Source organism: Centroberyx affinis, unplaced genomic scaffold (genome assembly GCF_046629955.1).
Source record: "Centroberyx affinis isolate AG114_WGS23_722 - 3 ecotype Tasmania unplaced genomic scaffold, CSIRO-AGI_Caff_v1 ptg002649l_1, whole genome shotgun sequence".
Classification (NCBI taxonomy): domain Eukaryota; kingdom Metazoa; phylum Chordata; class Actinopteri; order Beryciformes; family Berycidae; genus Centroberyx; species Centroberyx affinis.
In genome coordinates this window covers 59289-75833 of record NW_027280841.1, presented here as the reverse complement: position 1 = coordinate 75833, position 16545 = coordinate 59289, and the positions used below count along the sequence as shown (strand labels likewise).

Genomic DNA, 16545 nt, shown 5'->3' with positions numbered 1-16545 from the left:
TGATCCCAGGTCTGTGATCACTCTGACAACCTTACCAAAGCAACTCTGGGGAAAAACATATGACACTGTGTTTATTGACAGCAGTGAAGCATCAATTAAAACAGCTAGAATCTGAACGAGAATCACTAATGATATCAGAAGTACAAGCATGCAGATATGCTACAGGACCTCATGTTCAGTACAACATAGTTCATAGGGCAAATGTAATAAATCTCAGTGGGACATGAAATTGCCCTAGATTATGTCTTTTATAGGCTACCATAATATTTGAGTTATAGGTCATATAATTGGTTGATTCTTGATCAATACTTTATATTTTTCTTCAGAGAGGTAATTTAAATACAGGCACTGTTCTAACAGAAATGCAGTGCATCAAATGAAGGTTTCACTCAGTAACTCACTGAGTCCAGCAGAGAGTGCAATTGCATCACAAGCTGCCAAAGTCTTGTGTTTGGGTAGTTCAACCCGGAGAGTTTTCACACTGGTCACCCTGGATATTCTCATATAACCAAATGAAACACCTTGAACATGACAGTGTTGCTTGATGATGCATGATGGAGTGTCTGCCACTGCTGGGTCCATTTAAGCAGCACCATGAAGCTCAGCAGTATTGTAAGGCACTTAGTCGCAGTATGCCTGAAGATTAGCAAATTCATCATTTTGAAACAATTAAATCATCCATATCTTACCAGGTGCCTGCACTCAAAGGGGAAGACAGTCTCAATAATGTCAGCAATAAAGAGTAACAGTGATTCATACTCAGACCCAGGAGCAGAAAAAAACACTGAAAGGAAAGAGTCAAGGTAATGCTGCTGGCTCCAGTCACACATTAACACCTACTGTTATATTTCAGACTAATCACACTAAACAAACAAATGAGCTTGCTTCTGATTCAGATTAATATGAGGTGTATGTTATCTTGTCCAAACAAACTCACAACTCATGGTTCCACAGTTTATGGTTTCAGATAGAGGAAAATGGCACCTAATGGAGCTGATATCCTTAGCTAGCCAGCTGATGATTTATTATTTGATTGAGTGATTGTGATTACAGTTCAAAATGCACTAGTGTCTCTTTGGCCAAATATGTTTGTTGTCAAAACCTGGCTAAAGTGGGAGGGTTGATTTTTTTTTTATCTTGATTTTCAACTGCAATGTTGGTGTGTTGGTGTGTTGGTTCTCTTGGAACATCTGTAAAAAAACACCACCTCCATATTGGGCTACTGCAGCAACATGCATGCAACCAGCACAAAATACACCAGGTCTAGAGAAATACTTTTCACTTTATTTCAAAAACTTTGTCACCATACAACACACATACAAATAATGTATAATATTCTTTCCTATTTTGCAGGCTGCGCCATTGCAGCAATAATTTCCAACAGTGATTCCTGTCTCCAACATTGATCCCCGCCTCTGTTTCATTATCATGATGAATGCAATTGTCATGTAATAACTCGTTAACTGGTGATGTGTTACAGGCACGCAGCAGCACTGCTTGACCTTAGAAACTCTAGTGAAATCTATTCTGTGAGGAGTGTAGTGTTCCAATCTTAAGAAATAAATATGTACATTCATAAGAGCCATCCATTAGATAGACTTCAGTAAAAATAGATGTTATGTAGTTCAATGATTCTGATTGCACAAGGTCTGACATCAACTGTGTCCCACAATAAGGCATTTCTGCAACACACAGGTGTAATCCTTCACTCCTCAGGTGTAGTCCTTCACTCCTCAGGTGTAGTCCTTCACTCCTCAGGTGTAGTCCTTCACTCCTCCAGAGTCAGCGTAGGCACTTGGAAGGTTCCAGTGAATTAAAATGGTTCTTCTAAGGCCCTCTCCATTTGTAGTTAGTCTCTCTTTGATCCTATTTTGCAGTAAAGGGTCATGGAGACAACCATGGCACATATCTGAGGGGGAAAGGATATCCACATCAGGGATGAATCAAAATAAATAAGTAAGTAAATAAGAAAGTAAAAATGTAAACAAACAAATAAAATGGCTAAAAGGTCTACCTCCAGAGCTGCAATTCCCAGTGCCACTGCCACAATAACAACTGCGTTGTCATCAATCAGCTTCTTGAACTTTGGGAAGCAGCCAGTGATTGTCTGAGGAACAGAAAGAGGAGTGATAGAATGACAGCTTAGTAATACAAAATGGTTTTGTATCAGACACTTGGCTTCTGTAGCCTACTGTTTCCAAATCCAAAGCCCAGGAGTATTGTGGAAGGTAAACCCATCTAAACTCACTTCCCCGACTTTTTATTTGTGAAATTACCTCACTCATTTAAACTGATATAAATCTTTTGGATATAAAAATGTTGCATACGATATAGTAAGTAGTTTAAGACATAAGTAAATAACCAAAATGGGGTGTCTTTAACATTACATTACTGTCAAAGCCCATACCGTGTTGGATACACTGGCAGCCACTGTCGCATTACAAGGGTTGTCATTGCTTGGGCAGCACAGTGATGGGTATTGATTCATGTTGTTGCTGTAAAATGGAGAGTCTGTGAAGTCGGTATAGCCGTAGAATCCACAGCATTTCAGCTAACAGGGACACAGGGAGAGGATATATTACACAAAGCACTGGCGACATGGAGTGAAAAAGATTGTCATCAGTTTATCGCACATTTCATAATTTGTCCAACAGAACAATGTACCGTATCCATAGTAACATTCCAGAGCCCTGTGACATCAGGATTTTCCCCATAGTCCCTCTTGATGCTTTCAACTGCCTTGGTGCCCAGCTTGTTGATCAAATCCTCGGCCTAGAATGCAAGCACAGATTACTTTTTGCATTCCAATTACCAAAGCAAGTGTCAACTAAGAGCGGGCCGCCGATATCCTGCGTGTGAAAAAGTTCCTTAATGACTTACCAAGGGTTTGAATACCAAGATCACCACAGCTCCAGCAACCTCCGCTATGAAGACGATCAAGACTACGACGAAGAACTAGAGGAAAGATAGGAATGTTTTATTAGGCGCTGCATGAGATAAGGACATTTTAGGTGAAAATGTATGTTTGATGAAGATCTAAACGCTCAAATCAAGGGCTTTAATAAAAAGATATTATATTCTTGCAATAATTGGCTTAACAGTCCTTACACTAGAAAAACAAAAAGAATTGTAGCAATTTTTAGAAAGAAATAGGCTGTACAAAATTGAGGTGGAATCAGTCCTGCCATACAGTCTCTAGCCACCCTTTGACCCCCAATACAAAGCAGCAGACAACCTACCAGCAGCAGCATGCACCTGCTCTCCCTCACCGCTCCACAGCAGCCTAGAAAGCCAATGACGAGCAGGATGGCTCCTACTGCAATCAGCAGGTAGCCCACGTTGAGGAGCTGGCTGAGCTCTGCCGGGGCGTTGTCGATCTTCTGGAGGAAGCCGAGGACGGAACCGCTGTCCACCTTCACCCAGACCCCAACGCCCAGGATGGCAGCACCCGCCAACTGGAGGAGGGAGGCAGGGACAAGAGGGGATGGATGGAAGGGTGGAGGAGTGGGGAAGGAGAAGAAAGGGGAAATGTTACGGATGATTCTCTTTCGCAGATGTATTTCTGTTGAGGGCGGAGTGAATGACTAAATACACTCCTAGATGTAATACATTCCTAGATGTCAGTCTGCACGTAGCAGTTGACCAGTCGTGCCAAATAAACAAAGCAGATATACTTTGTATGTCTTGATATTCATTACATGACTGCCTTGTGTGCTTCCTTCTTCACACGTAGGACATATTTCTTATCCAGCAAACCAATGTTCTGTCATGCAAAACTGTATTATCATAATTTGAATGATTTCTCATTAGATATAAAACACTCTCAACTTACAAAGATGATGCCATTAAAAGCAAACATCATGACTTTGAGGAATCCAAAGCACCCCATTGTTGCTGCGGATTGTTCTGCCTATAAAAAAAAGAAGGAAGAAAAGAAGAGGAAAATTGAGACAGACATTGTTGAATCTGGTGGTTCTGTTCTGGATTGAACAAGATTCTCACACCATGTTTTATCCCATGAAGATTATGACAAAGATTTCACAGTCTTTTTCTTTGGACACATGAAGTTTATTCCTCCATAAAGATGTTATTCATATTTAACAGCACTTTTTACAAGTTCAAGTTCAAGTTCAATTATTTACATAGCCCTTTATCACATGCACGTCTCAAAGCACTTCACAGAGAAAGAGCCTAACTACGTAGATCTAACATAGGAAAGAATGATGCAACACAAACAAGTGACACACACATGTGACAGGTACTGTTTTGTACATATAGTATCAATGACAGAAAGCAGTGTTTTCCTGAGTTTCACTACGTCATTATGCTCTGCCAATTAGGTGACAAATTAACAGAGTGCGTTTGTATAGGTAAGATGCCGTTTCCTCTCTTTGAATTGTTTCCAGGAGACCGGCACTCTGTCAGAGTGTGAGAGGTGGGAGAGAGCAGGGTGCGGGAAAACACCTGCCACTTTCCCAACTCCTCTCACCTTTTACCCTTTGTAAGTAGAAAAACTTATCTTTCTCAAACACTCAGAGTGCCCTTGCTTTGCTGAGGACATTTACTATACGCATACCAGCGTACATGGAACTTGGGTGAGGTCTTTGTTTAGTTTACAATTACAAGTACAGAGGCAGTGACTAAAGGAGTACGCCTCACTGTATTTTCGTTAAAATGTGTCACTACACAAATAAAATCATAGGCCTGTGGTATGCAAATAATTAAAAAGTTGTTCCCCAGCAACATGTAGATTTCCCACAGCCCAGAGACATGAAGGTCAGGTGAATTGAAGAGTCTAAATTGCCCATAGTATGGTATATGATGTATATTATGTAGTATATGATGTATAGTATGCATATGATGTAGTAAACAATGTATATGAAGTATGTATATGACCTAGCATAGGATTTATATGATGTCTATATATATGTAGTATGTATATGTATGATGTAGTATGGTATATGATGGTATGTAAAGCCCTTTGAGACTTGGCTGAAATAAACTAGACTAGACTAGATTTCTCTTTCTACAACTTTCTCATTCCTCGAGAGAGACTTTCTCTAATTACATTCAAATTCAGAACTCTGTTTTATAATATGGGGAAATGTGGAACTGGATGGAAGGCATGGCCATAGCCTATGGACACATGCAGTATACAAAAGGAACAAGGGATCTGGCGTCTTCATTTGCATAGAAAATTCTCTGGCCAGCCAGCCAATCCATCGCACGCCAAGGAAGTGGTTAGAAACTTTATGGTCCTAACACTCAGCACCAATCAGGGGCACATTATAATGTAGCAGCCCATTAACTACCTCCATACCTGCACACACACACATACATACATGTGTTATTGCACATGCTCAAACACTCACACATAACATACATACAAGCACACACATACAAATACATAACAACCACCTACACACCACATACACACACATGCACACGGTGGCCTATCTCCTCATCCCACTTAATTTTATGACCCGTTTCTTCTCCCTCTGCTCCTGAGTCACTTCAAGCACTTCTGTCCCCAATGTGTGTGTGTGTGTGTGTGTGTGTGTGTGTGTGTGTGTGTGTGGACCTCCCAGATGTGGAACAGTGGCCTTTGTGTGGTGTGACAAAACAGACAAATTGTTATCCCGAACAACAATGACCAAGCAAAGCACCCTATTGTGTATTGCAACAGGCTGCTTTTTGAGGATATCTAATTGGGATGTCCTTCACGGCCTCCATTCACTGCTCTTTCATTCATAGCGCACTGTGAGAGGCCTTTTATGTTATGTTCATTCCCTAAGACCTTCCCCAAGCATACTTCATCAAGCATATCAGATATGCAAATATGTATCGAAAAACAGGAAGTGGCTTGTCAGTAATGTGACTGTGACCAAAATGTCCGAGTAAAGCTGGCCATCATCAAGTTAATCATACATTTGGGGGCCAGAGAGCAGCGGCCAGGACGTCCTTAGAAACATAATGAGCGATCGCCTTGACTCCCCCAGCTCCCACCTCTCCTCTAACCCCTGAGCTGTTCCCACTTCCTTCTGGTCAGCCATCTCCAGTAACTCCACTCTAACACTATGTAGTCAGCCCGGTGATGTATTAACAGGCTGGAGTCACATGCAAATCACAAACAAAATGTCCCAGCAACGAGCGCGAAGGCACCCACAGCGCACTAATCACTCTAAAACGACTTATTTCCTTCTCTTTGATTCACCATTTAAAATACACTATAAAAGAATGTTCCTGGGGCTTTACAATAGATTTACATAGTTTGTATAATGCAAATAATGTCATAAACAAAATCCATTATTGTATCCATCATTAAAATGCTCGATGAGTCACACAGCATGTCCCTCTGTAACACAGGTATCAAAGCTTAACATCAGTGTACTTCAGTAAATGTTTATGTAATATTACTTGTTTGAAACGTCTTATGAAACATGTTAACAAAAATGACAATCTTTCTCCCCTAGCTTGGAGATGACATATATAACATAAAGGCAAACAGATTGAGCTATGTTTGTTGGTCTTATGATAGAGTAATTCTTATTTTGGGACATCAATAATTGCAAGTAAGAAAACCAAGCAGTATTTCCTCCTCACACTGATCAACAAAGCCTCTGAACTGTCTCTGACTGACCAACATCCATCAAAAAACAGGAGACAAATCTCAAAGGATGCCATTGAGAGGAATAATTGCCGGCTGGAGCCTTGGTCTCAGGAGACACACAAAGGATCATTGTTGGATCCCTCCCTACGTTGTCACGGCACCTGAGTTCACCAGGAAAAATAAGCATACCTCCAGCCCCCAAAACACACAACATGAACAAGCTACCATATGGTATTGCTCTAAATGACAAGCGGTTGAAGTCAAGTCATTCTTAATGCTCCAGTCTTACCTTTCAGAGGAGCTATTCCAGGAAGTTGCTGCGAGGGCGGGGGAGTCTCTACCTTCACTCCGATGATGGAGGCTGTTGCTGTGGGAGCAAAGTAAAATGTGAGATACCAGGAGCTCAGGAGTGTGCGCTTGTTTCTCCCTTTGTCCTCTGAAAATGACCTACAAAATTCTCTCTCTCTCTCCCTCTCTTAACTCCCTCTGTCGCTTACTCTGTCAGATGTGGAGGATCTTGAGTGAGTGAGTAGTGAGTGAGTAGCTTACTCATTCAGCTTTCTGCTCTTATTTAGAGCTGCCACTTGATTATAAGTCAGGGAGAGGGAGGGGGAGCGGGTGGGCGTGACCTAAGCATCACCATGGAGTAAAGCTTGCCCCCCCCCCACTCCTCCTCCACCTGAGGGAGAGAGGGAGCACCTGTCTGTAGCCACGGCAATCTTTAACATGCACACACATACACATGCTTTGTTTGGAGGTGTGAATTTGTAGCTGGTGTGTGAATACGAGTAAAATACTGCAACATTCCATGAGAATACTACTTCACTTCACTTCCACTACCTCACACAGTATAGGGAGAGTCTCAACCATCGCTTTTCCTAAACTAATAGAAAACTGGGCTGTCAGCAGGTTGAATGTCACTTGGCATCATCGCTTGGTCAGACTTTGACCTCATCTTTCTTACATTGTACAGCGTGACATTCATTGTATGTGAATTTCACAACCTTTTAAAAGAGATGAAAGACAGCATTTTGCAATGGCATTTTAGGATAGCTGGTAAATAGAGCTGCAACGATTAATCGATTAGTTGTCAACTATTAAATTAATCGCCAACTATTTTGATAATCGATTAATCGGTTTGAGTAATTTTTTAAGAAAAATAAGTCAAAATTCTCTGATTCCAGCTTCTTAAATGTGAATATTTTCTGGTTTCTTTACTCCTCTATGACAGTAAACTGAATATCTTTGGGTTGTGGACAAAACAAGACATTTGAGGACGTCATCTTGGGCTTTGGGAAACACTGATCAACATTTTTCACCATTTTCTGACATTTTATAGACCAAACAGCTAATCGATTAATCGAGAAAATAATCGACAGATTAATCGACAATGAAAATAATCGTTAGTTGCAGCCCTACTGGTAAAGCATGTTATGCATGTAACGTGCTGATATGAATTATATAATATGAAAATAATACTCAAATTCTCACAGTACATTATTAAATGCTAGGAAGTTGGTTATCAATGTCTATTGTACATATATGGCATACTTCCTCATTTTAAAAGCTGTATTTCATATAAACTCACATTCATGACTCTTATACTGTCAGCACTCTTATATCTGACCTGGAGTCTGATAGGCGTCCCTCAAGCCAAATCTTGCTGTAAAACCATTTACACAAGGATCTCAAAAGCCAGTAACTGTCCAACATTCAGCTGACTGAAAGAGTCCAGTATCTGCGTAGTCATTTTGTGACTAAGTGACATAACACTCATGCTTTTCATGCCCTTCCTTACTATTTATGCACACCCACACTTCGACACAACCGCACACAGACACACACCCCCGAGCATATTATTCAAGAGTCAAGAACACACTGCATTTTATTAGCCATTTGTCTCAAACAAATGTTTTTCAGAAAAAAAATGTACAATACCAATACGTGTCATATTCACATATTTTACAGTGAATCATCGGCGGATGACACTGACAGAGGGGACAAAAAAAGTGCATCTGCTTAGAAACTAAATAAAAAAAATGTTCGGCATCAAACGAGACACAAGCGCTCCACACACTGACAGAACATGAGACAGGGACACAAGAGAACTAGTCACTTTCCTGAGAAATTAAGCATCACATACAACTCAGTTGGGCAGCATTTCTCATCGCTGCCTATGAGTCAGGACACTTGGACAGAGACGACAGACTAATAGGAAAATCTATGATCAAGACTACAGTCCACATGGTCCACGCTAATCCACGCCCAATCTGGATGCTCAAAACGGAAGACCCAGTATTTGTGTCATGACAAGCAGTATAGTGCAACACACAAAGGTCACAATTGCAAACCTCATTGACAAAAATCTTCACAGCCTCAATTTAGAATGCAATATTTAACAAACATTTGTATGGACATCTTGATATTCATGCCACATTGATTAAGGTCATGAATCATTTCTCTTGGTGTATCATTGGACAGAACGATCATCTATACTCTGTAAGCAAAGAAAATAATGAATGGAAAACAACCCGTCTACAACCCGTAGAGAAACAATGTAAGACAATGTAAACTTCTTTTGAGCTTTTTTTTCCCCTGGTACCAAATGTGTTCAAATCCTCATCTGGGCCTCGGAATCTGAAACAGCTTGTGTCCCGCACAGCTGTGAGACCGGCCCACCTTTGGGCTAATTGATGTCTTTATCAACTGCCTCTGTAAAGACATGTTAGGTCATCCTGAACACCAGAGGGGCAACAAGCACAGCAAATGAACTTCATGTCTTCCTTCTGTCTCTGAGGGCCATCTTCTCTCGTTTTTTGGTATTGTTCTCTCCTACCAGCAGTGTTACGACGCCTCAGGTCGCCTGCTTGTCCGGATGGCTCTTTAGCTTGTGGAATTTCACGCTGTCCAGCTTCTCGAACCTCTTGCCGCAGTACTCACAGGTGAAGTTGTAGTGGGCCTCTGGAGTGTGCTTCTTCATGTGCCAGTTGAGGGAGGCGCGCTGGCGACACTGGTACCCACAGATCTCACATCTGAGGGAAGACAAGATTGAAGGAGTAGGGAAGAAGAAAGATAGGAGGGATGGTCATGTAGATGACTATGAGGTGTGTTACATTTATAGATGCTTATCCACAGTCAAATAAAATCCTTACTCATTTTCAGTGACAACTTGTTGTGGCAAGTTGCATGATAAAAAAAAACCATTTCTATAAAACTTGCTGTCCTCTTGAGTGAACAGCTGCATATCCGAATTATAAGGCAGGTGAAATTCATTTCAATATTCTTGTTCAGTTCCAACTTTGATTGTGAGTGTGCTGCAGGGAGAACAATTCCAGCAAAGCACACTGCAAAATGCTCACTTAGAAAAAACATTTAAAAAAACAGAATAAGTAAACAGCTATTACAGAGACCCAAGTCACTTGGTGGTTTAGCATTACCGAATTTCAGGTTTTACTACTGGTCTGCTACCCTTAGGATCATCCAATATTGGCTGCAAAACAAGGATATTGCCTTTTATTTCCCAGTTTGGTTGCGATTGGAGGCCTTATCCTCTAAACCTACTCCACTACCTGCCCTGGAATCAATTCAAGCGCTTTTTTGGGCTCCAAACACTTTCCTCTTCTGCTCCAGTCTCTCTAAACCCGGTCTTTCCCCCCATCCTTAAATGATGGGATGTTTTCCATATAGTCTGATATTGGCATTAAAAAGTTTAAGGATTTCTACATCAATAACATATTTGCCTCATTTCAACAGTTATCAGAAAAATACCCTTCCTAGTGCAGGAACAAACCCTCAAAAAGGGCCTTAGTTTTTGCTCTACCCCTACCTGGGGTAGAACTAGCAATTACACTTCAATCAACACTGAAATATAAAACAAGATCAGAATGAGTATCTTTATCTTGAAGTAATGCTCAGCAACTTTCACCAAGGCCTTTAAAATTGTAGGCTACATGGAACATATCAAATTGATTCATACATTTTTTCTGTTAAAAACTTTTAATAACCCTTTTTAATAAACCTCTATAGACATAAGAAGCTACTTTTGATTCTAAACTACTACTTTTTTTTCTTTTGCTAGTATAATACATTTTTGTATGTGTCCCAGGACACATCACTTATTGATGTGTCCTGGGACACATTCAAAGACCTGTAAAACTCCTCATAACACTGAGGGAGAACTTCAGCTACCAGCAGTCTTAGTATCAGAGCTCATCTTGACCAGTTCACACTCCTAACATTATAAAATAACACTTTGAATCTATAGGCCTATGTTTTTAATGGGAATATTAACATATTTACATTCATCTAATATTGACCTAGAATATTAATTAGGTTATGAATAGGATACTAAAAATTATGTGATCATGCTGCCATGCTAGCATTACTTACGTCAGCATGCATTTTGAGTTGACCTAAGTGCTGTTAGAATCCTCTACCCACAATGCTTGTTCAGTGTCAAAAGTGAGGTTTTGCTAGGTGTCAAACGGGCATAAGTGCAGTTACACCCTTTTAACACCAAGGATTAGAAGTGAGCATTTCTCAGAAAAATTAACTGTTTGATATTTACGCCTATAATAAGGCCTTATATAAAAGGCTGCTGATTCACAATAGAACCATATTTTGACATTCTGGTTGCTTTGGAGTGTAGGGACACTACCTGTAGACCATCAGTGCAAATATGATGTAAATACAACTAGTAGGTAGAAAATGACATGGGATTAACTTGGTACTCCCTCTTTCAGGGCAGGTGGTTTTTTTTGCACTTTTTTGCCTATGTGGTGAATCAATTCATTGATGAATTTAATGACTTTTGCAGTAAAAAGAAAAATTATGACCATCCATTTCATGAAGGGGACATGTCAAAGTTATGAAAAAACAAGCTCATGTTTTGTTCTACCCCGGGTAGGGGTATCTAAAAATTTTGTGGGTTTGGTTCCTGCTCTATCCTAATGACACACTACTGGATACTTTTCTTACTCCACTCGCTTCTTTGAAGGGTTCAATGTCGATTTTATATGACCGAACACTCCTTATGTTTAACCTCCTCAAGTGGAGTTAAAGCACTGTGGGAGAGGAAATTCCATAAGAGTTGTGGAAGGCCGCTTTAATAAGACTACATACTTTCATCCTTTTATTCAGTGTAAAATTGTTCATCAGGTTTATTGGGCCAAAGCGAGGGTCTCTAAAATTTACAAGGATGTAAGTCCTAATTGTGATAGATGTAATCAATCCCCTGCTAATATGTCACACATGCTCTGGTCCTGCCCATGTCTTGAAAGCTATTGGAAAGGAATCTTCAAAATACTCTCTGGTGTAAGTGAGACCCCTTATGGCAATATTTGGAGTGACCCCACCCACAACTCACCACTTTAAAAACAGATGTCATTGCCTTTGTCATTCTACTCGCCAGGCGTTTACAGTACAGTAAGTGCAATTTAATTATGATCATTTATGTTGAAAACCTAAAAAAAAAATGCTCACTTGAAGCAGCATGCCTGATTATCAGGAGGAAACATGCAGGGCACACATTTTAAGAAATATCATATTCCAATAACTCTATCAGTAAGAAATTTCCATGATTTGCAACAATGTAGCCGACTATGGTGGAAAATATCAATGGACAACATGTATTTATGCTTTCAGGTGACAGCAGCCTGCATGCTTCCTTCATCCAGTGAGAGATCAAAACTAGGTTCTAGATAGAGCTTGCTGGGCATTGGAAATTCAGTCTAACTTGCCCAGTGCACAGAAGCTTAATGCTAAGCCTTGAGTTCAGCGTTAATAACTTACTGAAGCGGCGTTTCTCCTGTGTGGGTCCGCCTGTGAACCTCCAGGTGATTCTTACGTTTAAACGATTTTCCGCACGTCTCGCAGATGAAATCTCGGACCCCTGCAGAAAAAATTCTATTACATTTTGGGGTTTATGGAGATAGACTCTGACATGCTGGGATTTAAAAGTGCGGGTTTGTGATCCTACCTGAATGGATGATCATGTGGCGATGTAGATGGTTTGACAGGTAGAACTTTTTTCCACAGCCTGGGTGGGGGCAAACCTTGGTTCTCCCTTTCCTGTGAACGAGGTTCACATGGTTCTACAGAGAAAAAAAATGTAAACAAAGAGATTATTGTTATTTTAACCATCAGCTAAACAATGACTCATTTAGTAAAAGTTGAAATCCAGTGTGGAGCATGAACAAAAAAAGTTGTGTTGTCTACCTGAAAGCTGCTAATAGCTACATAGACTTGACTGCAGCCCTCATAGGGACAGTGGAACATCTTGAGCATACCGTCCGCCTCGATGACGGGGCCTCGCCTGTTCCTCTTTGACCTGACACTACGAAAAAAGAGAGAATGCATGGTTAGTCCTCAGAATAAGAGGACTATATAACTAGAGGTTGGTGATTACAGTCTCTATTGAACTCGTATAGCCTCAAAACCTTCCCACTTGTGTCTTACAGCCATCTCCACCTACATTCACCAAGTATGTGGGCCACTAACCTGCTCAGACTCCTCTGCAGCTCTCTCTCACTACTCAGCTCCAGAGGCTCAACAGTGGGCTGCAGCAGCTGCTTTTCACTCAAACCTGAGGAGAAAGCAGTGCTATTACAAAACGACTCTGATACAGCTATCATTTATCAATAGGAAAAGCAATAGCACATAGCAAATGCTCAAAGCACGGTTTGTCACATGAAGTAAGGCTATAACTTCTCCGAGTAATTCTCAGAAATTGTGATGCTAATTCTTAATATAGCAGACCTGTGATGGAGTCTTCCTCCTCTGCTGTCCTTAGGTCCGTGTCTGATTGGCAGACCTGGTTGTAGGTGACGCCTTCGATGACAGTGCAGGTGACCTCCTCCACGTCTCCGCCTCCCATGTTGAGCTGGATGCCTTCTGACGCCAGAGCCTCATAACTGGGGCCAGTGATGATAATTAACTGGGAATAAGAGGAAGTCACATGAATCGCTACAATGCGCAACCAGGGCAAGAGAGCTTTGGACGGTCACCAGGAAAGAAAAAAACTATTGTAACTATTGGGAGAATCAACAATGTGCTCCTTTTTACCAGGTACTCCTACTGCACTACTACTGTTGACTGAGCTGGGCGATAATTCAACATTATCATTTATCATCTTTCAGTTGAATCATATCGTCATGATATGGTGATTTTGGGATATCATGACACACAACTGATGATAACAAGCAAGCTTGACATCACACCTAACATTACCATTTGGTTCAATGGGATGAACATTAATTTGATTATTTAACGTGATTTTGCATACGTGAGACATATAGTCATATATATCAATATTGAAAAAAAAACGTATATTATCGTGATTTTGATTTCAACCATATATCGCCCAGCCCTAATGGTCAGTGTGACACTAATAGGAAGGATAAAACATCCTTTGAACGTCTCCACCGAATACTCAAATGCCTCTCGTTTACCTACCTGTGATCCTTCCAGCGTTGTCCTCTGGTCTGGAATCTCACAGCTGGTCACCACCGTCTGCAGCGTCTGAGGGTCGAACAGCTCTCCCTGCTCTGCCACCTGCATGGGCGGCGGAACCGACAGGTCCGGCTGAGAGCCCAGTCCAACCGAATCGCTCAAGCTCTGCGACAGCGCAGAGTCCTCGTCGGTCTTCTCCAGTTTATCAGCTAAAGATTCGGTCACTGCAACGCACTCATAACCATCCGGTATTGTCCTGATCCCTTCATCTCCGAGTCTTTCCCTTCTTCCACCTCCCCCTCCTTCTTCGTCTTTGTCTCTTCTCAGATCCTCGGCCTCGTCCTCTGAGGTGATGGACTCTCCTGCCGAGTGAAATGCTGCTCCAGCGGAGCCCTGCTGTCTCTCCATTACCATCTCCATCTCCCAGACGGGCTGCTCTGTCAGCGGGACGTCCCCAGAGGGGGCCTCCATACCGGGCTGGTGGTTGAGAGCGGTGGCCTGTTCCATGGGGCTCATAGCTGTATCTGGTACCCCAGAAACATCCATATGTTCTCCCACATCTAGAGATAAAGCAGACAAACAGTTTGAAGACACTAGGTTATCATCAAGGAATATAGGTCATTTAGGGGATTAAGGTGGCAAAAAATGCTGATAATTTTGTCTGTGGCAGGTAAGAGTGTGTACTTTACTGACACTTAGGCAAGTAACCAACCATTGTTTGAAGGTATTATTGTATTGGTAAAATTGTGAAAATGGATTTACCAGCTACTGTGGCCTGTACATAAAATTATATTTTCTTTTCCCTGATTATAATCTTACCTCCTCTTGAACTAAAAGACCAAAATGAGTCACACTATGAGATGATGTCATCCCCTATGTTTCACTGTACCTTTGAAGCATCTGTGAGCATTTGCCTCCTTTCTTCTCTTCCTGGTCACAATGCCTTTAGCCACCGGTACGTCTATCTTGGCTGCTCTCTCTCCATCACCCTCGCTGTTCATTCCCCCCTCGTTCTCAGAGTCACTTGCCTCCCTCAGTGGTGAGAAAAGGTACTGCACAAATGAGTGGTTGGAGTTACACTGCCAGATAGCAGCGGTGGAGAAGCTGGGCTGGGGCTCCAGCGCCCTGAGTTGGGGCTCGTGAGGGCAGGACCGGGAGTGCTCCTGGTACCAAGACACCAGGCTCTGCAGGCTGGACACACGCTCCTTCCTCCCTGCCGAACGACAAGAGTCACGTAAGAAGGGTGAGTTATTTGGGAGTTTTCTTTGATGGGAATTATTCACATGCATTGGTGGCACCACTTTCTCTTTGAATTGGCCCGCCCAAGTTTTCTTCCATTATTTTTTCCTTATTAGGTTTTTCTTGGGAGTTGTTCCTCGTCTTAACTGAAGGTTGCTGGTTCCAGTTAGGCTAGGCTAGGCTCGGGTAAGTAGGATACATGCGCCTGTTATGTCTTTCCAACATGCTATTTTGTGTCTTGTGCTTTGTTTTGCTTCCTTGTGTTTTATTTTGTTGCATACTGTATTGCATCTTTTTTTTGTTATGATTAATTCTTGATTAATTCAATCTTGTTAGGCTCATTCTCTGTCTTGTCTTGCTGTGTCTTTTGAGACATGATGAAGGTTTATAAATTAACTTGACTCACCTTTTTTTGGTTTTACTGACGCCTCTGGGGCAATCTTCTTCCTAGAAGACAGAATCATATCCAATGTATGGGAAGTAATTTGGACACTGGCTGGGTAGGCTAAGCAGTTTACAACAGATGCACAATGAAGCCCCAAAAACTGGTCAAGGTGCCAACACTTTGGCGGCTGACAGAATTGGGAGATATTTCATGAACAACAATGACAACCAACCACAGTCGACCACTATGCGGCCCTGCATCACCCAGTGAGCTAACGTTAGGTTAATACAAATGCATTGCTCAGCGCGTGGCCTACCCGCAGTGTTTTTGCTGGTATTTCTCCCCATAGGTAGAGTTGAGCAGGATGAGATACTCGGCCAGTCCAGCATCACTCAAACTCGTCCGCCTGCGGAGCTCACTCCACAGCTTGTGCGACTCTCCGAGGTAGACTCTCCTCACGTCGTACTTCTTCCGGGACTCCAGGCGCCTCTGTGCCCGGTCAGAGTCCGTGAGCCTGGGCCGGCCTCTGCAGCGCCTCAAAACCCCTTTCACTTGGTCCCCGGGTTGATTAATGTCCAGGGGACCCTCCAACTCTGCAAAGCGATCCGCCATCTTGGCAACAACAGCTGTTGTTGTGATTAGCCAGGACTACGGAAGCTGTGTCAGACCTAACAGGAAGCGTGAATAGAAACGCTTTCACTGCCTTTCGTTTCACCTTGTGGGTTCATGAACTTTGCTGGATAACCCTATACAAGTTTGAGTCTCACACGAGTGTGTACCGAGAAAATACTAAGTAAAACGTCTGCTGTGGACTTTGAGAAACACCGGGGCGGAACGCTACAGCACACAAAGTTTGTTCCGC

The 16545-nt window shown here is 42.0% G+C and overlaps 2 protein-coding genes across 2 annotated transcripts; both read right to left on the bottom strand.

The window, feature by feature from the left end:
- Positions 1-1264: 1264 nt before the first annotated feature.
- On the bottom strand, positions 1265-7162 carry tspan34b (tetraspanin 34b). Its single transcript, XM_071535054.1, has 9 exons — positions 7108-7162; positions 6900-6977; positions 3833-3910; positions 3240-3455; positions 2881-2955; positions 2665-2772; positions 2408-2551; positions 2015-2107; positions 1265-1909 (listed from the first exon to the last, which is right to left on the bottom strand). The coding sequence occupies exons 3-9, from the start codon at positions 3887-3889 to the stop codon at positions 1850-1852; spliced, it is 753 nt and encodes a 250-aa protein (XP_071391155.1). The 5' UTR covers positions 3890-3910; positions 6900-6977; positions 7108-7162; the 3' UTR covers positions 1265-1849.
- A 1375-nt stretch (positions 7163-8537) lies between these two features.
- On the bottom strand, positions 8538-16295 carry znf653 (zinc finger protein 653). The gene is made up of 10 exons (XM_071535046.1): positions 16000-16295; positions 15705-15745; positions 14949-15272; positions 14063-14619; positions 13367-13544; positions 13109-13193; positions 12827-12944; positions 12588-12702; positions 12401-12500; positions 8538-9642 (listed from the first exon to the last, which is right to left on the bottom strand). The coding sequence occupies exons 1-10, from the start codon at positions 16293-16295 to the stop codon at positions 9465-9467; spliced, it is 1992 nt and encodes a 663-aa protein (XP_071391147.1). The 3' UTR covers positions 8538-9464.
- Between the last annotated feature and the right edge of the window lie 250 nt (positions 16296-16545).